We start from the raw sequence: 26418 nt of genomic DNA, 5'->3' as shown, positions 1-26418 counted from the left end.
ACTCATGTAGTGGTTTTGCCACTTCCCTTAAGTCAATAATGAATCATCTATAATACCCAATTAACCTAACAAAGTTGTTAAGTGCTTTTGCTGTAGTGGGCTGGGGTTATTTTGTTACTGCCTTTAGCTTGTATGGATCTCACTTTAACACATCTTCAATTAATATCTGTCCCAGATATGTTAGCCCTTTTCTTAAAAACTCTCATTTATCCATCCGCAGCTTCAAACTGTGTTGCCTTAATCTGTTAAAAGCCTCTCCCAAATGGGCATTGTGCTCTTCCAGAGATGTACTGAAAACTACTACGTTGTTTAAATAAAAAAAAATGTGTTTTCACTCTTTAAGTTCATTATTACTGCTTTCATCAACTTCTGGATTGTTGAGGGCAAGGAATGCATTCCCACTGGTATTCTTTTATACATAAAATGGGCTTACAATGTTTTACAAGCTGCAAGTTCTGGGTCCCTTTCATCTAGCAATGCCTGGTAGTACCATATAGCCAAAATTTAAGTGTTGAAAAATATTTTGCCATGCCTAAACCATCCAGAATTTAATCAATATGTGGTAGTAGAAAGCCAGTTGACATTAAAGTCATTTAGCTTTCTATAATCAGCTACCACTCACCATTTCTTTTTACCAGATGTGTGTATTTTTTGGAACCATTATAACAGGAAAATTCCAAGAGCTTGGTGATAGTAGTATGATATCAGCCTCTAAAATCCAATTTATCTCCTGCTATAATGCTTCATCTGTACTTCTGGTATTCTGTATGTCCAAGCGCGCTACTGTCGCAGGTTCGAATCCTGCCTCGGGCATGGATGTGTGTGATGTCCTTAGGTTAGTTAGGTTTAATTAGTTCTAAGTTCTAGGGGACTGATGACCTCAGATGTTACGTCCCATAGTGCTCAGAGCCATTTGAACCATTTTGTCCAAGTACAGAACACTCATATTTGGCTATCAGTTTTATTTCATGCTGAATTGTATCAGTATGTGTCAACTTATCTCCTGGCAACTGAAATTTATCATTATAAGCAGAACACACCTTTATTATAGACTGTTTTTCTATGGCATTTAAATGATCTAGCTGTAAATTCTATTAATAAAGTTATTCAAATTTTTTCTTGCTCAAGCCCATATCTAACTTATCCACAGACTGCTTCGGACTTTAATTTGGAGAATTTCTTCCACTTTACTATGAGGCACCTCAATAGAGACCACCACCTCTTGTGAGGAGCGTTTTCAGACTCTCAACAGCGCCTCTGGTAGGTATATCCTTTCCTGCAACTCTTATCTCTCAACAATGTCTTCTCTTAAGCTAGTATGTGCAGGCTTTATCATTAAACTTCTCTCCTCACAAAAACCTAACTTTATTTTTGCCACATGGCCTGCCTTAAGCTGTATAGCTTCCTTCTCTCATCAGTGACTTGTCTGTCTATTGTTACTTCGTTTCTTTCACCAATTATTCAGGTTACTTTTGTTTAGTGCCTTCTCCGAGAGGCTAGAAGTAATACAGACTCTACTGCATTCACACTTTGCAGTTTCAGAATCTGTCTGTATTGTATCTGTGTACTTGCAACTTGCGCTTCTATCTCAATACACAACTTCACAGGCCTGTCCCTGATCTGCAGGGTTCCCTCGGTGTAATCTATCACTATACCCGCTTAAACCAGAGGTTGTACAGTGTTTCAGTGAGACCATAAGGGAGCAATTGACAGGAATGGTTGAAAGAAATACAGTAGAAGAAGAATGGGTAGCTTTGAGGGATGAAGTAGTAAAGGCAGCAGAGGATCAAGCAGGTAAAAAGACGAAGGCTAGTAGAAATCCTTGGGTAACAGAAGAAATATTGAATTTAATTGATGAAAGGAGAAAACATAAAAATGCAGTAAATGAAGCAGGCAAAAAGGAATACAAACGTCTCAAAAATGAGATCGACAGTAAGTGCAAAATGGCTAAGCAGGGATGGCTAGAGGACAAATGTAAGGATGTAGAGGCTTATCTCACTAGGGTTAAGATAGATACTGCCTACAGGAAAATTAAAGAGACCTTCAGAGATAAGAGAACCACTTGTATGAATATCAAGAGCTCAGATGGAAACCCAGTTCTAAGCAAAGAAGGGAAAGCAGAATGGTGGAAGGACTATATAGAGGGTTTATACAAGGGCGATGTACTTTAGGACAATATTACGGAAACGGAAGAGGATGTAGATGAAGATGAAATGGGAGATATGATACTGCGTAAAGAGTTTGACACAGCACTGAAAGACCCAAGTCGAAATAAGGCCCCGGGAGTAGACAACATTCCATTAGAACTACTGGCAGCCCTGGGAGAGCCAGTCCTGACAAAACTCTAACATCTGGTGAGCAAGATGTATGAAACAGGCGAAATACCCTCAGACTTCCAGAAGAATATAATAATTCCAATCCCAAAGAAAGTAGGTGTTGACATATGTGAAAATTACTGAACTATCAGTTTAATAAGTCACAGCTGCAAAATACTAACGCGGATTCTTTACAGACAAATGGAAAAACTAGTAGAAGCCGAGCTCGGGGAAGATCAGTTTGGATTCCATAAAAATATTGGAACACGTGAGGCAATACTGATCCTACGACTTATCTTAGAAGATAGATTAAGGAAAGGCAAACCTACGTTTCTAGCATTTGTAGACATAGAGGAAGCTTTTGACAATGTTGACTGGAATACTCTCTTTCAGATTCTAAAGGTGGCTGGGGTAAAATACAGGGAGCGAAATGCTATTTACAATTTGTACAGAAACCAGATGGCAGTTATAAGAGTTGATGGACATGAAAGGGAAGCAGTGGTTGGGAAGGGAGTGATACAGGGTTGTAGCCTATCCCCGATGTTATTCAATCTTTATATTGAGCAAGCAGTGAAGGAAACAAAAGAAAAATTTGGAATAGGAATTAAAATCCATGGAGAAGAAATAAAAACATTGAGGTTCGCCGATGACATTGTAATACTTTCAGAAACAGCAAAAGACTTGGAGGAGCAGTTGAACAGAATGCATAGCGTCTTGAAAGGAGGATATAAGATGAACATCAACAAAAGCAAAACGAGGATAATGGAATGTAGTCGAACTAAGTCGGGTGATGCTGAGGGAATTAGATTAGGAAATGAGTCACTCAAAGTAGTAAAGGAGTTTTGCTATTTGGGGAGCAAAATAACTGATGATGGCCGAAGTAGAGAGGATATAAAATGTAGACTGGAAATGGCAAGGAAAGCGTTTCTGAGGAAGAGAAATTTGTTAACATCGAGTTTAGATTTAAGTGTCAGGAAGTTGTTTCTGAAAGCATTTGTATGGAGTGTAGCCGTGTATGGAAGTGCAACATGGACGATAAATAGTTTGGACAAGAAGAGAATAGAAGCTTTTGAAATGTGGTGCTACAGAAGAATGCTGAAGATTAGATGAGTAGATCACATAACTAATGAGGAAGTATTGAATAGGATTGGGGAGAAGAGAAGTTTGTGGCACAACTTGACTAGAAGGGATCAGTTGGTAGGACATGTGTTGAGGCATCAAGGGATCACCAATTTAGTATTGGAGGGCAGCGTGGAGGGTAAAAATCGTAGAGGGAGACCAAGAGATAAATACACTAAGCAGATTCAGAAGGATGTAGGTTGCGGTAGGTACTGGGAGAAGAAGAAGCTTGCACAGGATAGAGTAGCATGGAGAGCTGCATCAAACCAGTCTCAGGACTGAAGACCATCACAACAACAACAACAACAACAACAACAACCCAGCTTTGTAAAGAAGCCTCTACCAATTAAATCAATACAGGGACCATCCAATTCCCTTCCTGTAAGATGAAAATTATGTTTCACTATTAAATCACTATCTATTCCAAGATCTAAAACTGCCATCCCATAGATATATATGACTGTTATAATAGCTGTAATTTTAATATTTTCTTCATGTCTATACCGGACCTGGTTTTACACACACTTCATATAAAGAAGCTAATTTGTGCTCCATTGTCTAGAAGCAATTATGACAGACTCGCTCTACTCTGTGGACAATTAAACTTTACAAACTCATTTTTATTTTCATAGTCTACGTAAGACTTCCCAATTCAATATCAGGTGAATGCAATCTTACGGTTTTCTGTTGTTTGCCTAGTACTTATTTTTCGACCGATGGCCTTTGTAGTCTGGTCCCTTCAACCCCCACAAACCAACCAACCAACCAACCAACCTCTTATTTTTCAAAGACAGTCACGTGTTCACAGTGCACAATCTAGGCATATGCCCTGGCCTGTGACATATGAAATACACTACTGGCTTCACTTTCCTATCGGGACCTCTACTTCTGAATAAACTGCAACCTTCGAATCTTATTGGCTTTGGTGTCTTTGATTCTCTGGTATTGCCACGGGAAAGTCTTATCTCTATTTCCCTTGTTCAGTTCTTTCAGACCTGGACACACTTGAGCAGATCCTTCTTTACAGATTCTTTTATCAAATTGGCAGACTCACACAAAATGCCCCGATTTGCCATCAGTATTACTTCTGCAATATCTACATGTATGCCCTACACATCCCAGTGAGAAAAACACCTAATGGTATCTTTTCCCTTGATGATTTCTATTTCTGAATTCTTATTCTTTGGTAAACATAATTGCTGAGTCTTCGATTATAGTTATCTCAATGGCATCAATGTTTTCCCCTCATGCACGCAAAATCATCTGTATGAGAGCATCATAAATTCCATAAAAGAAAACTGCTCTACTAAATTTTCCTACTAATGACAAAGATCCTGGCATTGCCTGAAGAAAATCTACTTTACTTACCCAGTCTGCAATCTATTCACCTTTTGATTGCCAGTTAGAGAACATCTTACAAGCTAAAAAATCTAAAGTACACTTACATGTATAATTTTCTAACAAAATATTTTTTACTTCTCCCATGTGGAAGATAATTCCTGTATGAAGAGATTTTTGCATATTTTAATAGTATCACCTGTTCTGCATCATGCACTAGTTCAAAAGCTATGCCTACATTATTTATAAATTTTATGTGGACTTTGTACCGTTGAAAGCCTGTAGTACAAGTTTAACAGCATCGCTAATATTGATTCTAGTTGCTGCTTCACTCCTAGCAACTGCAATGTAGTTGTGGTCACGTCTTACTTTTTACTGAAGAGATGTGCAGAGACAAGTTGAGACATGCAACGGCTGAATCCACTTTGCTTCATGTGTGCTTTGCTGGAACATGGCTGTGTGACTTCTACTGTGTCTGGTTGCCCACAGCTGTGCTGTGCCAGGCCTGTCTGTCTGCTGAGCCACCACTCGCTGCTCGCAGCCTGCCGCTGAAACTCACACACCACCTCATGTTCTCCGCCCGTGGACTGTACTTGCTCTGTTTCTGTCGTCCCTGAGTTCATTGCCCTGACAGTCTTCTAAAGACAGACTGCTGCTATGCCTCATTGCTCGGCCACTCCTGCAACCGCCACGTTACCTGAGTCTGGCACCAAGCATCGCGGAGGGGGTGCCCAAATGTTCTGGCTAGACTATTTTGAATGCTAAAGTCCACAGTTTTTACAAGGTCCTGGCAGCACACTGCTTCTCCGCCTCTGCGGTCAGCTCAATAATACTGCAAGCACTTTAAAGGTTTCGCCCAGTCTGAAGTGCAGCTCTGCCCCCAACCAACCACATTCAGGTCTTTCCTCTTCTCTTATTCTGTAGGTGGGGGTGTCCCTGGTCTTTGCACTAACAAACTTCTTGTTTGGCGGGAACAGCATCGAACTGAAAGCTAAACATCACAGCCCTTCCTTGTATGATGAGCAAGAACAGTTCTTTACGTCACTTTGCTCCCCCTTGTGGGTGGAGACTTCTACCTCGCCAGTGGGGACCATTATCTCAACAGTTTTATGCATTTTCCATCTCACTCTAACCTGTCCCACCCACTGACTTTACAGTTCACAGGAGCTAATATCATACTTGTTGCATGTGCTAGAACATGCATGTTTGTAACTGCAGTCTACTGCGGCACCTTACAACAGTGAGGAGTTACCAGCAAATTCTCGGAACTGAAACTTCTACCTTGGGACAGCTGCACAGACAATCTACAATTCACATGCTGCTTCTGTTACTGTTTTCTTTATGTAACCTAAAGACTACCAACTGTGCCAATCACTTTTATTAGGTCTTTAGTTTCCTCTCTTGAAGTGCTCTCGCAGGCATCCAACAGCCCCAAGCATAACAATGAGTAAGTCAATAAGTCGTCAATATATGACACTATGCTAAGAGTGTACCACAAGTACCTTGGTATCAGGAAAACTTGTGCCACCACGGTCAGTTGCTGCAGTCAACAAAGTATGGATGAAATGTGTCTGTGGTAAGTATTATACACTGTAACAGTGAATAAATGGGCTACAATGCAATACAGCACTCTGCACTTCAATGGTGGATGACAACAACAAAAAGCCAGTGAATGCCTAAATCATCCAGAAGCACACAATCACAAGGTACAGGAACCACACTCCACATGTCTCTGCTCACAGAAACATTGCATGGCACAGAAATTAGGATGGAACACCACCATTGCATGCTCAAAAGCCCGGAGTAAGTTTGCATGACAACAGGGCAGTACACACGAACAATAGGATATGATTATTTCAGAAACTATATGAGACAACTCAACCTGCTTGCCAACACGGCACTTTTCAGACAGGTGGAGAAGTTATTTCCCGGTAGGAAATGTTTGCATGGGACAACATGGGACCCCTAAGACATCAGCCAATTTCTCTCAATGGCAAACAATATAGAAATCTTTTGTCTGATTAAGTGTACCCATTTGTTTGGCACCAACAACCCTCAGGTGACCTGTACCTTCAGGCAGACAATTCATCAAAGTTGTCACTCCCAAATTGGGTCTGTATTGTTTGAGGAAAACTTAAGTTATGAGGGTGCTTTTGTTGTGTCCTCTCCCCTCCCCCCAATGCTATGCCACATTAATCCTACTGGCCACACCTGGCACCCAGCTCTGACCAATCTCCACAAGTTATGGATAGCAGCCAAGCAGTTATGGATCTAGGCAGTTTCCCAATGAAGTGTCTCAGAGTCTATGCCATAATGTGTCCTCACCAATGCAAAAGAAGGGCACTGCAAACTTCTGGTAAGAGTCCCTAAAACTATTGTTGATAATACAGGTAGCAATGATACTGCACCACCATTGGTAACATCATATTTTCCTCTTTCTTGTGTAGAAGCCACACAACTTAAGTATCTTGGAAAATTTGTTACACAAGTTAACAAAGTATGCTGCTAATGTATGGTGCACAAATCTTCACCAACTCACTTGGGATTAGATTATAACCATAAAATCACCACACTTCAGATACTTACTATTGCTTCAATTCTCTTTCTATTAGTCTCCAGTAGACCCATTTCATGTTTCCTTAAAAATATGATATGTAAGGAATCTATGTACCTGGTGTCAAAGAATATTTATCAAGTTTACCTAAATCAGATAATAATTGTTCATTGAAAGATTCATTTGCCTCAGTAATGTTTATTCTTTACTTATTTATTCTTCTATTTCATAATGCTTCTACTGCCTTTGTTGACTTGCCCTCGCTGTATCACTTCATTTCATTCTGAGATTTATATATCCTACTTTCAACCTATATAACAACATTTCACAAGACATTGAAGTATGTTCTGTGAGGAGTAGCTACACACAGATTATTGTGCTCTAAGTTTTGATACACTTCCAGATTTTTTTCCTTTTTTTATGAAATAAGATTCCGCAGCCTTGTATTATCCGTACTGGTTGCCTGTCACCACTGGGATTGTGCCTATTAGCCTCAATGCAAAGAAGCTTTCATAAAATGTAACAAAAGTCTAAATCATCATCCAAGCTGTGTACACTGTACATATCTCACCAGATTGTCCTTTGAGAAGTGAATAAATAAGTTTCCTTCAAGTAAATTACAGACTCAAAAATTTCTTGTTTATCTGTGTGGTACCAATTTGCTTCTGAATACCTCCTAACATTAATATTAGTGCCTCACAGACAGATAACTGATTAGTAAGAGCTCCCAAATTGAATGTCTCTACATATGAAATACCATTGATAGCACACTAGTGTGCGGCACTTAAGGACAAAAGTAACTTTCACTCAGTGTGTCGCCACCAAGTAACAGTTCAATGAAACTAGGACCATATACAGAATGAACTGCTGCAGTAAGCACAGAAAGTAACTGAAAGAAGTATGCAATGAGACACATGCATATGACACTTTTATTGAAAGGTGATAATTACATTAAAGTCACCACAATTCATCCTGGTCCCCTGGACATTTAAAACAAGCAGGACACTGTTCTTAAAACCATGTGAGACCACTACAGATGGCAATACAAGCTCTGCAACATTCTCCCATGCTGGCTAAAAGGTTCTTGTGGTAAGGTGTTCCATTTCTACAATAGCATAGTTAACAACTGCTTAATGGTCGCTGTTGCATGTGGATATGTTGCATATGTCTCCCCAACAGTTCCAACATGTGCTCGAAAGGACTTTAGTCAGAGGAAGAGAGAGATCAGACCATTCACCAAATATTATCTTGCTCCATGAACTCTTTTGCCTGCCTTGTTTGAAGTGGTCACACACTGTCATCCATAAAAGTTATGTCTGAGCCAAATGCAGCCCTGAAAAGATGCAGATGGGGGAAGAGTACAGTGTCACAATAACAATGACCGGTGAGTGTACCATACGCAGATCAGTACGTCCATGCAACATCATGCCTCCCCACACTGTAACAGCTGGACTACCAAAACAATCATGTTTGACAATGCTGGATGTACCCTCATATGGTGAGTGGTAGTAACCCATAATGCACTCAGGAGCATTGTCAAACATGATACTTGAACAATATAAGCTGTCACTGAAGACATGTTTAACTTTGATTTCCTTCTACCCTTTCTTTCTTTTTTAAGCATGACTGTCCACTTGAGCACCAGACTTGCTCAAATTTCACTTTCAGAGGGACAGTGTGGGTAAAGATATAGCTGATAATGCAACTTACAGGTCATAAATCTGTCTCAACCTATTCTTGCTAGAAATGGCACTTAAATCACCGTTACTTTAAGAAAGAAGTGCATTGTGCCCAGATTTCTATATCATCCACTGCATTTAGGATATTTAGCAGTGGCTGTGATATGAAAGTTCTCTCTCTCTCTCTCTCTCTCTCTCTCTCTCTCTCTCTCTCTCTCTCTCTCAGCATTGAAAACTGTTTTGCTTACTGGCAGAATCCTATAAAATTTAGTGCTTAGGGCATATGTGAATCATAGGGGGACTGGGGTACCTGTGGTTTTTAGAAATGAGTATCTGTAACGCCCTAAGATATAAACGATACAGTTTACTTTTCATTGCAAGCAGTGTCATTACACTATGAACACTGCTAGTGATATTAAGGAATTGAATAACATGGATGTAGCCTTTTGAAAGAAATCATGACACATTGGTCCAATGTGCTGTATTATTTTCTATAAGTTGAAACTGGCATTGGAAATGGGCATACAGTGTAATAGAATTAAAATGTGTATAGGCAGAATGGCAGTATACTTAAGCATACTTAAGTATGATATAATAGAATTAAACTGTGGACAGGTAGATTGTACTGTAGATGCAAAATGTGTAAAATTTATATTTGGTGTTATTGCATTTAAAATGATATAACTGTTATATTTAAATAGTATGTGAGATCATCATGTTGTAAAACCAACAATGTAAATATGTACTTCATCCAAAGCCGCTCAGTAAAATAAGGGGAGACAGTTCTTGAATCATGGTTGTAGGACCAGCCACGGGCAAGGAAATGACTGTTGTTTAAGGACTGTGTAAAATATCGATGTCTTGAGTGTGATAGTTATCCTTTATAGGAACTTTGACTTCACTGAATGTCTAAGAAATACCTCTTACCATCAGAATGATTTTCAGAACTGTGATTTTGACAACAAAAATACCAGAAAGTGGTAACACAGCAATAGATAATATGGTGGTGTGCAAAACTTAACAATGGAAGTTCTAAAGCCATCTTTGAATGCACCATCACAACATTTGCTTTCAGTAAACCAAAGAATTCATAGAAAGCATAAACCTAAATCACCAAATGGGATTTGAGCACTGTATCCTCCAAATCTGAGACCAATGCCTGAAGCACTGGGCCATTTCGCTCAATAATCTGTTTACCAGCTACTTAGAAAAATCTGTCCTATGCAACGTACACATTAAATTTCTCATCTGGTTCAAATTCACAGCTGATATTTTCATAACATGGATTCAACACAAAATCTCTCGCATTTCATTTGTATGCATCACATTTCAAACAATACATTATCCATGTCAAACATAATAAAGTCTGTGTTCATTGAAGTTTTCTTGGTAGACAGAATATTCCATAGTATTTCAGGCATGCATCTGGGATAGTATTATTTCTTCTTCCCACATTGCAGCTAATAATCATACTGTCATTTTGAAGGTGAGGTGGTGACAGGATGAAAACCTCTTGACATAATACTGTGGAATTTATGTACATTAATCATAGATAAGACTGTTGGCAACAAGAGTGTCAGTCATAGATAAAGCTTAATGTAACTAAGAAGCAAGTGCAAAGTCAACAAACCAACAGAGCTTGCAATTATTATTAATTACTGAAATGGATGCCTTGTGCTGGAATGCCTGGCAAAGCAATAATGCCCCAGAGAGCACAGATGTGTAATGAGTGGTTTCCATGATTTGTAGAGCTGGAAACATTTGCCTTGGTTGAGAAGATTTTATATTAGTTGCATTTCCACAGCTTCTTTGACTAGTAAATCAGGATACGATGAGGCTACAATTCATGAAATGGTAAGTGGAAATACAATGCTCTGCCACTACAGATTTGCAGGGCTGTAGAAGATGGGTGTCCAACTAGTGTTTGTTGCACCATTCTTGTACAGCATGTATCATTTGTCCTATGTAACTTTTACCAACTGGACATGGAATGTCACAAATAACCACACTTAATAAAAGCTGATAACCTTTCGCAGATCCAAGGAGAGCTGTGGGCAGCATGAGGATATCAAACTGCTGGCAACAAGGGACTGTTCACTATCTGTCTCCTGAAGTGCCCATTTTCAATTATTATAGCCTGATGTGAACAATGATATGTCAGTCCAACTAATCTTTGACATTTCAATTGCCTACTGGTGTGGTCCCTACACATACTAAATACTATACTCTATGGCACACAACTAGCAAAAGTAATTGTTTGGAAAACACACATCTGCACTCCCTAGCTAAATGAGATGGTTGTGTTGATGGTCTTGCTGTGAATATGTTGTTCGCAGCACTGATCTGGTATTCAACCTGCCCCATGGTTAAGGTATATGCTATTACAATCCAAGGAAGTAAGAAGCAGACCTACCATGTGCATTTTGTTGACCACACTTGGCAACAGTAATTTACCCCAAAATACGCTATTTCTGATACACCATTCAGACAGCTAATAGAAAAAACACTGATTACTCAATGCGTGGATCAACTGACATCAACATGATGCTTTAAGAGATAATGTCTTGCCGAATCTGTGTGTAACTCTCACTCAAACAGCTGGTAAAAAGTCTGACAAGCTGTGGTTATGCATCAGAGTGAACTATTGCACTTAAGCAAGCAACCCAAGTGCATTCTAACACAGCAGTGATTCAAATTTGATTGCCCATTAGTGCTCTTTTATCCTTTACACTCAACCACTAAAAATCGCTACCAATATTAGAAATGAAATAAAATTAAATTTCAATCTTACCTCAATGAAGAGATAAGTAGGTTAGAAGCTCTTATAACTTGTGTGTTGTATTCACTGTTTTCTTCATTCACATATACAATTAATGGATTGTAATTTATGGGCAACGGAACTCTGTCCTTCAAATACATATCAGACCAAGGTTCAGATATGTAACTTGTATGTTTGTTTCTATTGTCTGTTTCTTTTAGTTCTTCATGCAGTTGTTTGCCTTCTTTCACAGCAAAATCACTGACATACTTCTTTGTCATTTCAAACTCATTCTGTAGCAATAACGGCTGCTGTGCAGCCAAGTATCGAGCACAAGTATCTTCAAGTTTAGGAACTGGAAGTCTCGGTAGTGAAGGTTGAAAGTGGTAAGTAGGAATTTTACTCTGTTGTAGAAACTGATATTCCGTATCTGAGGCCAGAAACCTGAAATTGTAAAAAAATAAATTATTTACAAAACTCAATAGTGAAACACTATTGTATAATACATCACTGTACAATCACTGTGATTATGTATTCATAAAGAGTATAGATCTAGCTCTTAAGTCTACACTTAATTACAACTGTAAATCACGACAAGCTTTTCTTTTCTTTTCTCAAAGATTATTGCATTTGTCTGGGGACTATTTTATACTTCATTGTGTCTATGACAATTATCAGAATTACAGTAGAGCTGTGTAGCTCAGATTTCTGAAATAAATGTGTCCCATTTGAAAGTTTCGCAAATGCAATAAACTATATTTGATTAATAAAATGGTCTCTCTCTCGGGATCCACATTTCTGCCATTAGAAAAATTCAACAAGAAAAGACATCAGCTTCGGAGAGGCAGATAGAAGAAGACTGATGAACAGTACCAATTACTTTGTGTCTTTGAAGCAGCACCAGTTTAAGCACAGTGGGTTAATACAGATATCATTTTCAATAGCTCACAAATTGGAAACTGTAAATGTCCTGAGAAGTATGAATCAATAAGTTAAAATAAAAGAAAGGATGGCTTGAAGCCACTCAATACGGAAAAGGCAGCTACACAGGATTCATGCTCAGCTACAAATTAAATGTTAGGAAGAAGACAGATGAACAGTACCAATTACTTTCGTGACTTTGAAGCAGCACCAGTTTAAACACAGTGGGTTAATGCACAGCAATGTTTAAAATAGTTCACTGAAACAAATGTGTCCCGTATGACTGGAAAAATTCACAGTTCGTTGCAATCTAAAAGTCGCAAGACAAATGTGTCTTAACTACAGCCCTATCTCACTAACAACAATTTCGTGTAGAATTATGGAACATATGTGCTCTTTTATGTTTACTTTTCTGGACTCCAAACATCTCACAAGGAGATTCTATTCTAATTCTGATTGAACCTAATCTATGAAATGAAGCTTCCTCTCATCTGCAAAATCCAGAAAGCTATAGTCAATGGCCTCAGGTTAATGTCTTCTTTCTTAACTTCTGAAAGTCTTTAATAATGCATCTTCACACTCTTACATAACAACATAATTTGCAGTTAGACTAAGGACTTCCTAGTAAACTGAACACAGTGTGTTAATGTGATACTGGCAAAATAAAGCATCATGGGATCATAAACACCTTTTGTAATGAAAATTTGTTCACCATGTAACTTTGACAGTTCAATTTATTCACGAAAGATGTCCCATAAAAAAATTCTGATATCATCGGTTCTTGGAACTCCTACCATGTTCAATTAAAGAAAGAGAGAATAAAGCTACAAAGAGAGTTATGCAGTTTTTCACAAGCTTGTTTAGTCAGCACAAATGCAGCACAGAATTCCTCAATTCCTTAACATACTACTTGGGGCAGGAAGGTGACACTACAAAAAAGGTGTGCTTCACGGAGAGACATTCTCAAAATGCTGACAGCTCATGTTTGCCCACAAGTCTGTGAGGTTACTACTCATATTTTTTTCCCCCCCTATAAACGCTAACGAATTTGACAATGATGAACAGTATCAGTTGCATAACACTTCCCTGAAACACACCTGTTCAAAATTTCCTTCAGGCATGCTCATTCACAATATTAACCCTGGGTTCTGCATGACAAAATATTCTCAGCTCAGCAGCAGCACCTAATCAATGGAATACTGTACTGAAAAACTATCGTAAGGTAGTGTATAAGAAGCCTTAAAAAGGTTAAGAAGTACCACATCCTGACCAACACTATATGCACAATTCCATATCTGAAAAAGGGAGATAGTCTTGCAGCGATTCAAATGATTGTCACTTCTGAAAGCAACATTCGCTTCAACACACAAGCTGATTCACTTCACTGAAGTTCTCATATTCACACACAAAATGTGTTCCAAAATTCTGCAGAAAACTGATTTTCACAAATGTGGTTTACAGTTCTACACAACTGTTTGAAAGAAAGCAAGTATTGGATCTGTATGTGTTCCTTTTAAATAAAAATTTGAGCTGCCTGTTGTTTTGACAGATCACTTCTTTTACTGAATCTACTTTCCTTTACAATACTTAAACAAAAGAGAAGAGAGACGAACCAATTTCTTGCATTCACTGTTTGAAACAGTTAGTGACAGTTATAGTTTCCACCATTCTCTGAAGAGTATGGAACTGTATGCTCTGAGTATAGTCATAATTTAACAACAATCAATCTGCTGAGACATTCAAAATATTGCATTAGTTTTTATTCTCACACTTTTATCATCCCATGGTTCAGTTTGACTCATTTCATAACATACAGTCTCCCTACTGCTATGTGATGGATGTGGAGGAAATGCATGATGTGTCAACTATTCCATTATATTTTAACTTTTGAATGAGCATATCATAGTTAATATAACTGGCTACAACATCTACCTGCCAAAGTATTCCCAGAAACAATTTTTTATTAGCTGACACTATCTCCTGTCAAGGTGACTATAGGTGGAGCAATTGAAAGTCACTTTAGAAAAGCAAAATATTTGCCATAAGAATATTTCTGTGCACTAAGTAGCTGGCAAAAGGAGACACACACAGCTGATGAGGAGACAAATAGGAAGAAAAGTAGGCAACATCATATTTGTCATGCCATGTAAAGTATCACCAAGTGCACACCAAATGAAGTAATATCCATACCTTTTGAACCTCACGTTTACTCGATGTGGTGCTGGTGGAATTTTCAGCTGAAACAATAAGGAAGATATTGTATAGTGTACAAAAATATTTTTATTTAGAAGCAAGATATTTGCATAAATGCCTTGTGCACATATATCTGGTACCTTAAACAATTTAAGCTTTTTATGCGCACACAGACACAAAACTGAAAAAACAAGCTATACGTTAATAACATATTGCAAATTCTTTGCTGCGTGCAATATAATCTATGGGTGTTGTAAGTTTTAGAGCATGGGTTTCCTTACCTTGCATCTGACATAAAGTTGTTTTTGTGCCATTTTTAATTACAGAATGAGTTTCATGCCTGAAAACAAAAGAAAGAAGGTAAACAAAAATGAGAAACGACCTGAAAATAAAACTATATTAACCTTTATAAAACAACAACACACACAAAACAGAACGATGGTATTTACATTTTGGCACAATACTTTTACCGAAAGGACAACACTAAACAAATATTTTTTAAAAAACTGAGTTTCCACATATGCGAGTTCCCAGCAATAACAAACTCACTTCTATTCCTCTACTACTTTATAATAAAAGGCAACGCAATGCACTCAGTATGATACAACTAATGTCAACACGGCAAGAGATTTCTCTACAGCCCATAAGATATTACACGAAAACCAAATATTTGTTTTTTATGTATATCCATATATACCTCTGAATTCGAATTTACTAACGCTACCATGAATATGTTTAGCATGCGGTTCCAAATTACCATTGCACGTCGCTCACTGTGGAAACAACGGATACTAAATACGTTAAACACTGGAAGGAAACCTTTCAGCGAGTCGACAGTGGGCGGCAAAATTATTATTTCCAGACGATATAAACACTCTTATTTTATCAATAATTTATACAAGGAACCTCTCTAACGATAACTTTAACTTAAAAAGTCAGCTTACGCTCTGATAATAGCGCCGGAGATTGAAGTATCTTACGTCGATTAATAGTGTTCACAGGTCAGAATTGGATATCAGTATAATGACAATACCTTTCATACTACAGACCAATTACGTTGATTTTTCCGAAGTTACCGTAGCGATTAGGTAGCAGACGACATGCTACGTCAACCGCAGACAGTAATAGTACAGTACCGTCGGAATGCGCCTGGGAGAAACTGAATCTGAACTTCAGACTTTGTTCGCTAAACACATATGAATCCATACATAGGAAGAATCCATGAATAAAATGCTCCTCAACGTAAACTTTGGACTACGACGCAAATGTTTGCGCTAATGTATTATCAATTCCAAACTAATACAAATATGTTTGAATCTATAAATTAAACAACAAAAAATTACGCGCCCTTTAATGACTACACGCGAATCGACATCTCGAGACGCTAACCAGAGACAATTGTGTGTACATGAATATCATCTATTTTATTTTTTATATTGGTTCTTTCTTGGTTTTCGGTCTCTCCACCATACAACCGTAGCCAATTTCGCACAGGCCAAGTAACGGGAAGTAGCAATGCTTTGAAGACGAAATAGTACCGATGCAGTGCCCATAAACCGATACGTGGGCGACGGATCACTGCAATCCGCCACTCGCCTGGACACCCACAAACACGAGCGATTTGTCCAGCAATGACGAACGACACTGTGTCGAGAAGTTTTGCCATAGAAACTATATTTAGCAACAGTTGCAGTTAATATCCGTGTTCCTTCGAATACGTGTAAAAATGAATTTAAAATAAAGGAGTGTTTTAATTTATTAAACTTGTTTTGAAACGCTTTTCTTGGGAACCTTAAATTACTTTACAAAATATATTACATTCTTCACTGACGTCAAGTGGGTTGTATACATATTTTCATTATGCTAATACAATTCGTTTTCCGTTTATTAGTCCTCAATTCCTTTTTTTACTCTATAGTCTAATAGCTTAAATAGTCCTCAATTACTTTTTCTATTCTGTAGTCTAATAGCATAACTGAAAGTAGCTACACAACTTATTTACAATCTCGATGCGTCTATATAGATGTTGCCAACATCAGCACTACTAATTCCCATAACTCTTGTTATAATTTGTTTGAGGGACAGTCAGATTATATGCTTGTTTTATTTATCCCTCCATAGACAATAAATATTGTATGGATGTTGTCCAAATGTAAATGTAAAATTTGAGGGAATTCAAATATTTAAATTTAAAAAATACATACAAAATAAGAAAAGGCCACACAACAATAGTCACACAGAATAACACATTATCCTCAAATACATAGTAGTATAACGTTATATACAAGTACATTTATGCTTGTGGTATTACTACTGCATAGTCTGTTTTTCACAGGGCTTTACTTTTGTCCTCCCTGGACAGCAAGTCCTTATACTACAGTAATTAAGTAGAGATTTTGCGTCACACAACAGCTGTCCATTAGATACGGAAATATAACAATAAGTTAAGGGGTGAAATACAGTATTTCCACTTTTGCCTTAATCTAAGTATTACCAGAAAATGTTTATTGGCCTACATAGTCATTTACTGTATAAAAGCATCGTTCTAGTACATTTTATTAAATTATGCTTTAAATTTGTTTTTATCTTCTAGCATTCTGACGTTGACTGGCAGTCTGTAATAAAGATTTATACCAATATGGTTCACATGCCTTTGAGTGTTTGATCTTTTTGTAGCTGAGTATAGAGTGCTGTGCTATTTCGGGTACTGTAGCTATGGAAGTCAGCATTTGTTTGAAAATCTGCAAGGTGGGTACTGACATACGAAACACATTTGTGTATATATCTATTTACACACACATATATATATATTGAATCATCAAAAAAACTAGTATAGGCAAGTGTATTCAGATACAGAGATATATAGATAAATAGACAGACAGAATACGGCGCTGCAGTCAGCAACGCCTACATAAGACAACAAGCATCTGGCGCAGTTGTTAGATCGGTTACTGCTGCTAAAATAACAGGTTATCAAGATTAAAGTGGGTTTGTATGTGGTGTTATAGTCGGCGCATGAGTGATGGGACGCAGTGTCTCCGAGGTAGCGATGAAGTAGGGGTTTCCACATACGACCATTTTAGAGTATGCTGTGAATATCAGGAATCTGGTAAAATATCAAATCTCCAACATCACTGCAGTCAGAAAAAGATCGTGCAAGAACGAGACCAATGATGACTGAAGAGAATCGTTCAATGTGACAAAAGTGCAACCCTTCTGCAAATTGCTGCAGATTTCAATGCTGGGCTATCAACAAGTATCAGTTTGTGAACCATTCAATGAAACATCATCGATATGGGCTTCCAGAGCCGAAGACCCACTTGTGTACCCTTGATGACTACAAAACACAAAGCTCTGCGACTCGCCTAGGTCCATCAACACCGACATTGGACTATTGATGACTGGAAACATGTTGCCTGATCGGACGATTCTCATTTCAAATTGTATCGAATTGATGGGCGTGTACAGGTATGGAGAAAACTTCACGAATCCATGGACCTTGCATGTCAGCAGGGACTGTTCAACCTTGTGGAGGCTCTGTAATGGTGTGGGGCGTGTGCAGTTGGAGTGATATGAGACCCCTGATATGTCCAGATACGACTCTGACAGGTGACACATATGCAAGCATCCTGTCTCATCACCTGCAGCCAATCGTGTCCATTGCGCATTCTGATGGATTTGTACAATTCCAGCAGGACAATGTGACACCACATGTCCACAATTGCTACAGAGTAACTCTAGGTACAATCTTCTGAGTTTAAACACTTACTCTGGCCACCAAACTCCCCAGACACGAACATTATTGAACATATTTGCGATGTCTTGCAACATGTTGTTCAGAGGAGATCTCCACCCCCTCCTACTTTTACGGATTTATGGACAGCCCTGCAGGATTCATGGCATCAGTTCCCTCCAGCACTACTTCAGATACTAGTTGAATCCATGCCACGTCATGTTGTGGCACTTCTGTGTGCTCGCATTTTAAATTTTATGAATATATGTTTGCTGTGTCTCTGTGGATAACTGTGTGTTACTCTCCGTAGTGTTCTCTTCTGCCACAGTAAAATTTGTTTCAAGTGGAAGTGGTGGAACCTCAAAATATTATTCTGTATATTACAAGAAACTGTAAATATCCATACTATGCCATCCTGGCACCCTCTGAGGTTAAACATTTGTAATAATTCTAAGAGCAAAACAGGCTGAATTAAATTTCTATAAAAGTTTCGTTACATGATTCTTAAAAATTTAATTTTTCGTCATAATGAATTCTCAGAAACATTATAGATGTCACTCTGTCTATGCCTTTTTCGCCAAACATGAAATAAAGATTTACATTTTGCCTTATTTTCCCAAACTCCATATAATTTGCTTCATTTGCATTTGATGTCAATCGGTTTGCATTGAACGGAGAGCGGACATTCTTTAGGACATGATCAGTAGTTGTTTGGAGTATTGGCTGAGATCCTTATTTGGTTTTTCTGAGATCCTTATTTGGTCCAACTAGAGTACAGAACTTATGATTTGTGTCCATACGTTTTGTCGCTTAGGATTTCCTCTAGTTTTGTGTTCCAGTCTTACTGTTTATAAAGTCAAAGGCTCTTGTGAAGTCTATAAATATTACGTAATACTCTGAAAGGGTACAGTACCGCCTGACATTGAAAATAGGCACAACATTCTTCGTTATTCTTGTCAGAACAACATATTTTTTGTAATAATAACTCAATTTCACTTAATACACCAAAGCCAGATACCAGTGTAGGAAAGAAGGACAATTTATTTATTTAACTGATCACATGTGCACTCCCACAAAATAAAACCCTACATCCAATTTGGCGAGATCTGTGAAATGAATGAATGTATGGTCGTCTGCGAACCGATATGATCATCTTTGAGACAGTCCTTTGGTCACCTTTGGTGGAACCAAAGAGATGAAATTTACCTGAGCTTTGAGCGCCTGAAATGTGGCTGACCAATACAGTAACATGGTGCTCCCCCACCTCGGTGGAGGTGCGACATGACCTGAAGAATGGCCATGTTTCAGCACTCTGGAGCTGGGTCTTGTGTTGGTAAGACCTGGCCTGGGTGTGCTCCATAAAGACAAAAGAGGGGAGAGCATGGTATGCATGTGAAATACTTAAGAGTAGTTTGGAATAATTATTTCTCTATTTCAGGAACTTTTGGGGGGAGAATTAAATGACAGGCAGGTAATATTAAGGGGATTGTAGTAATCTTCAGAAGTGACCAATGGTCACAATGAAACCACATGTAGCAATAAGTTGAAATACTTGCAAGTGCTAGTACTAAGTTTAAATACTTCCGAGTGCTGAAGTTAAGCTGAATTACTGGTGTGTGTACTGTAAATTGGAAATATTTAAGAAATGGCGTGTGCAGGACTTGATATTAGAGACGAGCACTTCCACGTGGTGACTACTGTGTGAGTCTCAATCTATGTATGACACAAAGGATAAAGAGAAGTACTCATCCAAGGTATCAGTTGAGGACTTGCGTGTGTGACGAATATGATCTTAATATTATTTTGCATGTTACGTTTCCGTGTGATGCTAGATTCAAACTCTAATACTCTGAGAGAGAAGCAAGGTGAGTCAGCCGTCTATCCAGCAACGCCACTTGGTTTACATTTCACAGGAAGATGTGCATATATCCTCCAGAGTTCGTAGTAGGAAAGAAAAGTTACGAAGTGGGGCAGTGTCGTGTGAAACTGGGGTGAATACTAATTGAAGTGGGAAAGCTGAAAGTGAAGTGATTCTAACGTTGTGAATATTCTTTGTGATGTATTCTATGTTGCCAGTGTGATATATTTCATGTAATTTAGGTATGTGTGTTTTGCATGGGAGAGTAGCAAGATAGGTTCAGAGGTAGTGGGTTATGCATGTTCCTTTTTGTACCGCTCGGTCTGGAGTAAATTTTCGTGATGATGGGTGTGAGAGTCGAAGTGTGAAATATAGCAAAAGATCCACCATCCTATCCAGAAAGTGCACTGTAGCGTTAGATAATTACGATACCATAAGATAGAGAATCACCAACGTAAATCCATCCCCACTGGGCGGAGTTTCTCATGTGTAATTGTTGTATAAAACGTAATGGTGTGTTTAGGATATCTTTGAATCATAATAGAATTTATCAGACTAAAAAAGATAGTGAAAAGAAAAAGATTGGTGGCCTCTTCGAATAGTGTGTAGTCATGATATCCAGAATTTATAATGTGTGCGCCATATGAATGGCGATTACCACTTGTTGATCAAAGCCGTTGGGTAAGAAAGAAAATGTGGTATTGCCAGAGCGTAGTGAACAATCAGAGTTGTGTAAATTCCTAATAGTCAGATGTGCGTTATCTGTTTTCGTTGCGTAACATTCAAACAGGAGAATAATTTGTAGCTTAATGGTGGGTACTAGGGCTCATAATCAGTCATTGATGTTACTCGAGAAATAAGAATAAATCCACTCGCTTGGCAGGCCACTCATCTTCCAGGCCTGACTGCTTGATGTCACAGAATGAGCAAGGCATGTGGGTGCCTCTCAAGTTTTCTCTTAAAAGGCTTACCATATGGTCTTCAGCAGGAGCACTATTGCAGTCAGATTGGATCTTCCTTTCTTGAATCTCATTTGGGTTTTGGGGAGGTTGTAACCTCCCTCTCACTTATCGACCTTAATGACAGTGAAAAATTAAACTGCGTGTACCTAATGGAAATTTGGGAAAAGCAATCGTCACCAAAGTTAATTTGTCGGTAAAGAGGGAGGAAAGGGCTACATCTAAATGAAAGGAAAAATGCTAATGAAACTGGTGGAAATTAATTTTGAAAAGGGGTAAAGTTAATAAAGAAAGTAAATGTGCGGCCGTTACGTTAACAATCAACTAGCGGTAATTAGATATTTGAGATTTGGGGGAAATTATGGTCGCCAGTCCTAAGGACAATTACTATAGTAACTGAAAAAGAAAGATTATTACACATATAATTAGCACTAGAAGCATGGCAACTGAAGGTTGACAAGTGTAATGTGAAAACTGAAAGTTTGCCAGAAGTAATACATTTCGCTACACTCTGACTTAATTTAGCAAAAGAATTAATAAAACCGGAAAATCGAAAGTGAATTTAGTGACTGAAGTTAATAGTGAGCTTTCTTTCTGAAGCACATCGAAATTCAGTAAAATACGGTTAGTCTTGGACTACCTCAACAATCATTTCAAAAGCTACTTGAATCTACGCAATTTAGAAAGAAGAGATTTAACTTTGAACTTGAATTAAACGATTCTGAACAATTAACAATAGTAAAATTCAGTACGTACCAAGCTGAGCTGCAGTCACAGGTAAGCTAAGATACGGTAACAAAACTCGCACTCTTAATTTGTGCCTGTGTAATCTAAATATTGTAGCAAGCTATGAATACTTTAACTGAACTTTGAAATTAAAGCAGCGAAATTGAATTATATTACTTTAATGCTGGCGTTTGAATTTCAACGACACTCGGGTTCATTTCGGAAAAGGGAGGGACCCTGCTTGGCAATGCAATTGGGACAATGAGCAACAAAGGTTCATGCTAAGTTGCTGTAATTTTGTGATGCAACAATTTTAAAAGTTTGAAAAGCCGAGGTCTGCCATACAGTTCTAAAACTTTACGTGCTTCCAGTCTTCCTTGTTGGTTGATTGAAGGTTTGAAGCTGTCGATCGAGGAGGTGGCGACAGTCACTCATTGTCGGCCGTCGCTGTTGCAGAAGCTAGATGTTGGCGCGCCTTCTTCTCGACACGGTCACCAGACGAAACGGGCTCTTGATGTGCGCCAGATAATGCTTCCTGTCCGCGACACCATGTCAGAAACTATCATCGCAAGTCGAGCGCAATTACATGCTGCCAAACCCCGAAAGCGCGGCAACTCGCGGGAGCTTCACACTACACACCTGCTCCACTCGCTACTCCAGCCAGACTCTCCCTGCCCGCGCTCCAGGCGGCAGAGTTAACACTACCAAAGATCCTACACACTTTGATTCTTCACACGACCTATCGATGTAATCGTTCGATAGCAGTTTTCCCTAGGCAAGACCCAGTGTAAAAATACAAATAATATTTACGAAACAAACCAATTATACATCGACATAAATGCATAAATATATATATACAAATAGTAAAACAATTACAATATGTAAAGACACAGAAATGTCATATATTCAGGTAACAAAAATAAGGAAAACAAATTTATAGTACAATAAATGTAAATAGGAGGATATGCATTTCCGGCGTTACAAGGTGTTAATCAATTGTTGCCTTTATTTTTTCCATTTCAATTTTTGTGACTATTTTGAAAGGTCATTTTTATAGCGCTGTGCGTCTGTATGTGCTATGGTCCTTGTCCACCTGCTTAGCTGCATGGTAATATAGCACCAGGCCCGGGTTCGATTCCTGGCTGGATTGGAGATTTTCTCCGCTCTTGGACTGGATGTTGTGTTGCTCTCATCATCATCTCATTGTCACTGACACACAAGTTGCCCAATGAGGCGTCTTTTTAGCTACCCTGCCTTGGAATCCTTCCATTTTCAGTTTCTCCAAGAAGGCTTCTCTGTTGTTTATATCTTCTGTTTTTGTACTGTTTCTTTCTAAACCCTTTTTTACTTCGTTGACCTAGCTGGTTGTGGCCTTCATACCCTACAAATATTTGAAAATCATATTAGTCAATGTACTGTCTAGTATTCGAAATAAATATCCAAAAAACGAGGGTCTTCTTTCTCTCATTACATATGAAATATTTTATAAGTTTTGGAATATTTCAGTATCACTTCGTAAGTTCCAACCATCAGCTGTATTTTGTGGTCCTAATATTTTAGTTATACTTCTCCTTTCTAGTAGTTCTAATTTATCTAAATTATAGTTTCATGCCAGGCATTAGCCTACATGTAGGCATTCTAGCTTCACTATTGTACTGTAATGCCTTATCTTTGCATTTTTGGATGGACACTTTCTATTGGAGAGGTTTTTTGCGATACAATGGGCTCTCCCCGTTTCACGCAAACTTTCCTCTGTTGCAGAATTTTCCAGAACATTTTCTTGGACTATTTTCCCTAGGTATTTGAATTTTTTTATCCTCTCTATTTGGTCAATATCTGTTTTCAGGGATTTTGAAGCCCTCTTAACATTTGTTAAAACTTGTGTTCTGCTGTTTATTTCTTACAGAATATTTATTTATGTTATAACAGATGCCACATTTCTGAAAGTATAGCAAAATCTCTATAAATGCAAGCCAGTAGATTTCGATGTTTTTACTTCCTCTCCCTGACCTAATCTGTGAAATTTTGATTGCACTAAGTTTTTTAAAAAATATTTGTATTTATGCGGTTCCACAGCCTCCAGATGCTGAATAAATGTAAACATGGTCCATAGTAGGCTGTAATGCGATGTTTATTTAATTGTGAGGTTAGCTAATTTCGAGTAAGCATCATTGTCAAGCACCTGTAAAGCTATTTATTACCTTTATTAATAAGGTTTTCATTCCAAATTCTCACTGTCTTCTCTAACACACTATTAAAATGAATTGGGGATAGGTTGTCACCTTGTTGTACACATGTTTTTATTTTGAAAGCCTGTGAACATTCTCTCCTTAAATTTACTTTACAGACTGTATCAGCAAGTGTTTCATTGATTAGTTTTTCCAGTTTAGACTTTTCGCCAAATTCTCGAATTATTTTATCTTTAGTTTCCCTGTCAATAGAATCAAAAGCCATTTTGAAATCCACAAAAGATCATTATACTGTGCTCTGAATTAAGTAATCTGTGGCGAATTACTGACTTGACACTACATATTTGTTCTAAGCATGGCCTTCCCTTCTGAAAACCACCTTCATATTCACCTAAATGACTGTCTAGCGTTGTTCCTATTCTCATCAATAAAATCTTGGAAGATAGTTTATACACTAGCGGCAGCAAAGAGATTACTCTGTAGTTGTTTGCATCCTATTTAATACCTTTTTTGTGGAGTGGATGTATCAAGGCAACTTTCCATTCCTCGGGGATTCTTTTCTGTTTTCCACATTTCTTCATAGAGAAAATTTAGCTCATTTGCTATATTTGGCAAGGACCACTTCAGAAGTCCAACTGTAATAAAATCTTCTCCACTACCATTGCTGTTTTTGAGGATTTTAATTATTTCTTCATTTTCTCTATAGTTGTTGATAAATGTTCTTCCAAATTTTCATTAATATCTGAGAATTCCAATTTATTAGTTGGTTCAGGACAGCTGACAAGCTGATGAAAATTCCTACTATTATTTCACAATTTCCAGTATTACTTAACCCAATTCTGCCGCTTTTATTTTTCAAACAGACATTTGGAGTTTGGTACCCCTTTAATTTGTTTTGATAAAAGTGATGTGTATTATTTTTATAAAGTTTTTGTCTATTTCCAACAGTTTCTCCTTTTCAAAGCCTCGTTCAGTATTTCTGACTAACCTGGCTGCTTCCTTTTTTTGTTGCTTAAATTGATCATAATCTTCCACTTTCTTTGAGCGTTTCCATTTAGGATTTTTTACTCCTCTCTGCTATGGCTTTTTTTTACATATATCGTCCCACCATATTTTCCTTTTATTTTTTACTGACACAAAACTTTTCTGTGCAGCATTATTAATTGTTTTTTACATTTTTTGTCACTTGTCACGTTTATTCACTTTAATTTCGTCTTGATGGTTTTTAAATGATTCCTTTGTTATAGTAAGTCTGTCTGAATTATGCTTTATTAGTCTTTGTGACTTTCCTTGTTCTTTATTAGGTAGGAGCTTGACTTTAATTTTCGAGAGGTAATGATTAGAACCAAATTCACCATTTCTTTCTACTTTCATGTTCATAATTTCTATTTTACTCTTTTGCGAATTAGCCACATTATCTAATTGAAATCCTCCTAACATTGGGTTGGGAAATATCCAGATTTTAGCTTTCTTGGAAGTTTCCTAAAGAAGGTTGACATTAGTTTCAGGTGAGAGCTTTTACACAAATTAATTAGCCTCATACCATTTGCAGTGGTTATTCTATAAGCTGGGTATTGACGTACTACGTTTCTAAAATTACTTTTTCTGCCTATTCATGCATTGAAGTTGCCCAATAGTAACATGTTATTCACCTTTGGAATTATGAGTATTTCAGTTTCTAAAAGATACCAGAATTCCTCTGTTTTTGTGGATTTTTCCTGTTGCCTTCATTTATTGGTGTAAGTCAATCAACAAGTGTGTATATTTTGTTTTCACAGTTAACTGATAGGAAAGGTATTCTCTCTGAGCTGGATTTAAATTAGTCATATTTCCTATTATACTTTTATGAACATAGAAAGCTGTACCCATTAATGGCATCTGATTCACAATTTTTATTGCTGATTTGTCTTCGAAGATGCTGCAGTTGCGAGTATTTACTACATTTTCATTTAGGAACTTGTGTCTTGAACTGCTAAAATTTGAATTTTCTTTTTCTCTAAAAATATTTCTAGTTCTTTTTGTTTATCATATTGAATAGAGTATTTACATTTATAGTGTCTAGAAAGATTTTCTTTT

The 26418-nt window shown here is 37.8% G+C and overlaps 1 protein-coding gene across 3 annotated transcripts in view; it reads right to left on the bottom strand.

Annotated features, from left to right (window-relative positions):
* Window positions 1-16234, bottom strand: part of LOC126185000 (carnitine O-palmitoyltransferase 2, mitochondrial) — a 122789-nt gene extending 106555 nt beyond the window's left edge. The window contains exons 1-4 of one of the 3 annotated variants that reach the window (XM_049927718.1): window positions 15822-16234; window positions 15159-15217; window positions 14875-14921; window positions 11797-12207 (exon numbers count right to left, since the gene is read on the bottom strand). In XM_049927718.1, coding sequence (XP_049783675.1) covers window positions 11797-12207; window positions 14875-14921; window positions 15159-15191 — 491 coding nt within the window. In that variant the 5' untranslated portion in view covers window positions 15192-15217; window positions 15822-16234. Of the gene's footprint in view, window positions 1-11796; window positions 12208-14874; window positions 14922-15158; window positions 15218-15634; window positions 15688-15821 lie in introns of those variants that run through there. The other 2 variants (XM_049927717.1, XM_049927719.1) reach the window with 2 other exon arrangements.
* Window positions 16235-26418: the final 10184 nt, after the last annotated feature.

This window comes from Schistocerca cancellata, chromosome 4 (genome assembly GCF_023864275.1).
Source record: "Schistocerca cancellata isolate TAMUIC-IGC-003103 chromosome 4, iqSchCanc2.1, whole genome shotgun sequence".
Lineage (NCBI taxonomy): Eukaryota > Metazoa > Arthropoda > Insecta > Orthoptera > Acrididae > Schistocerca > Schistocerca cancellata.
The sequence above is the reverse complement of the archived record's forward strand: the minus strand, read 5'-3'. Positions and strand labels throughout refer to the sequence as shown.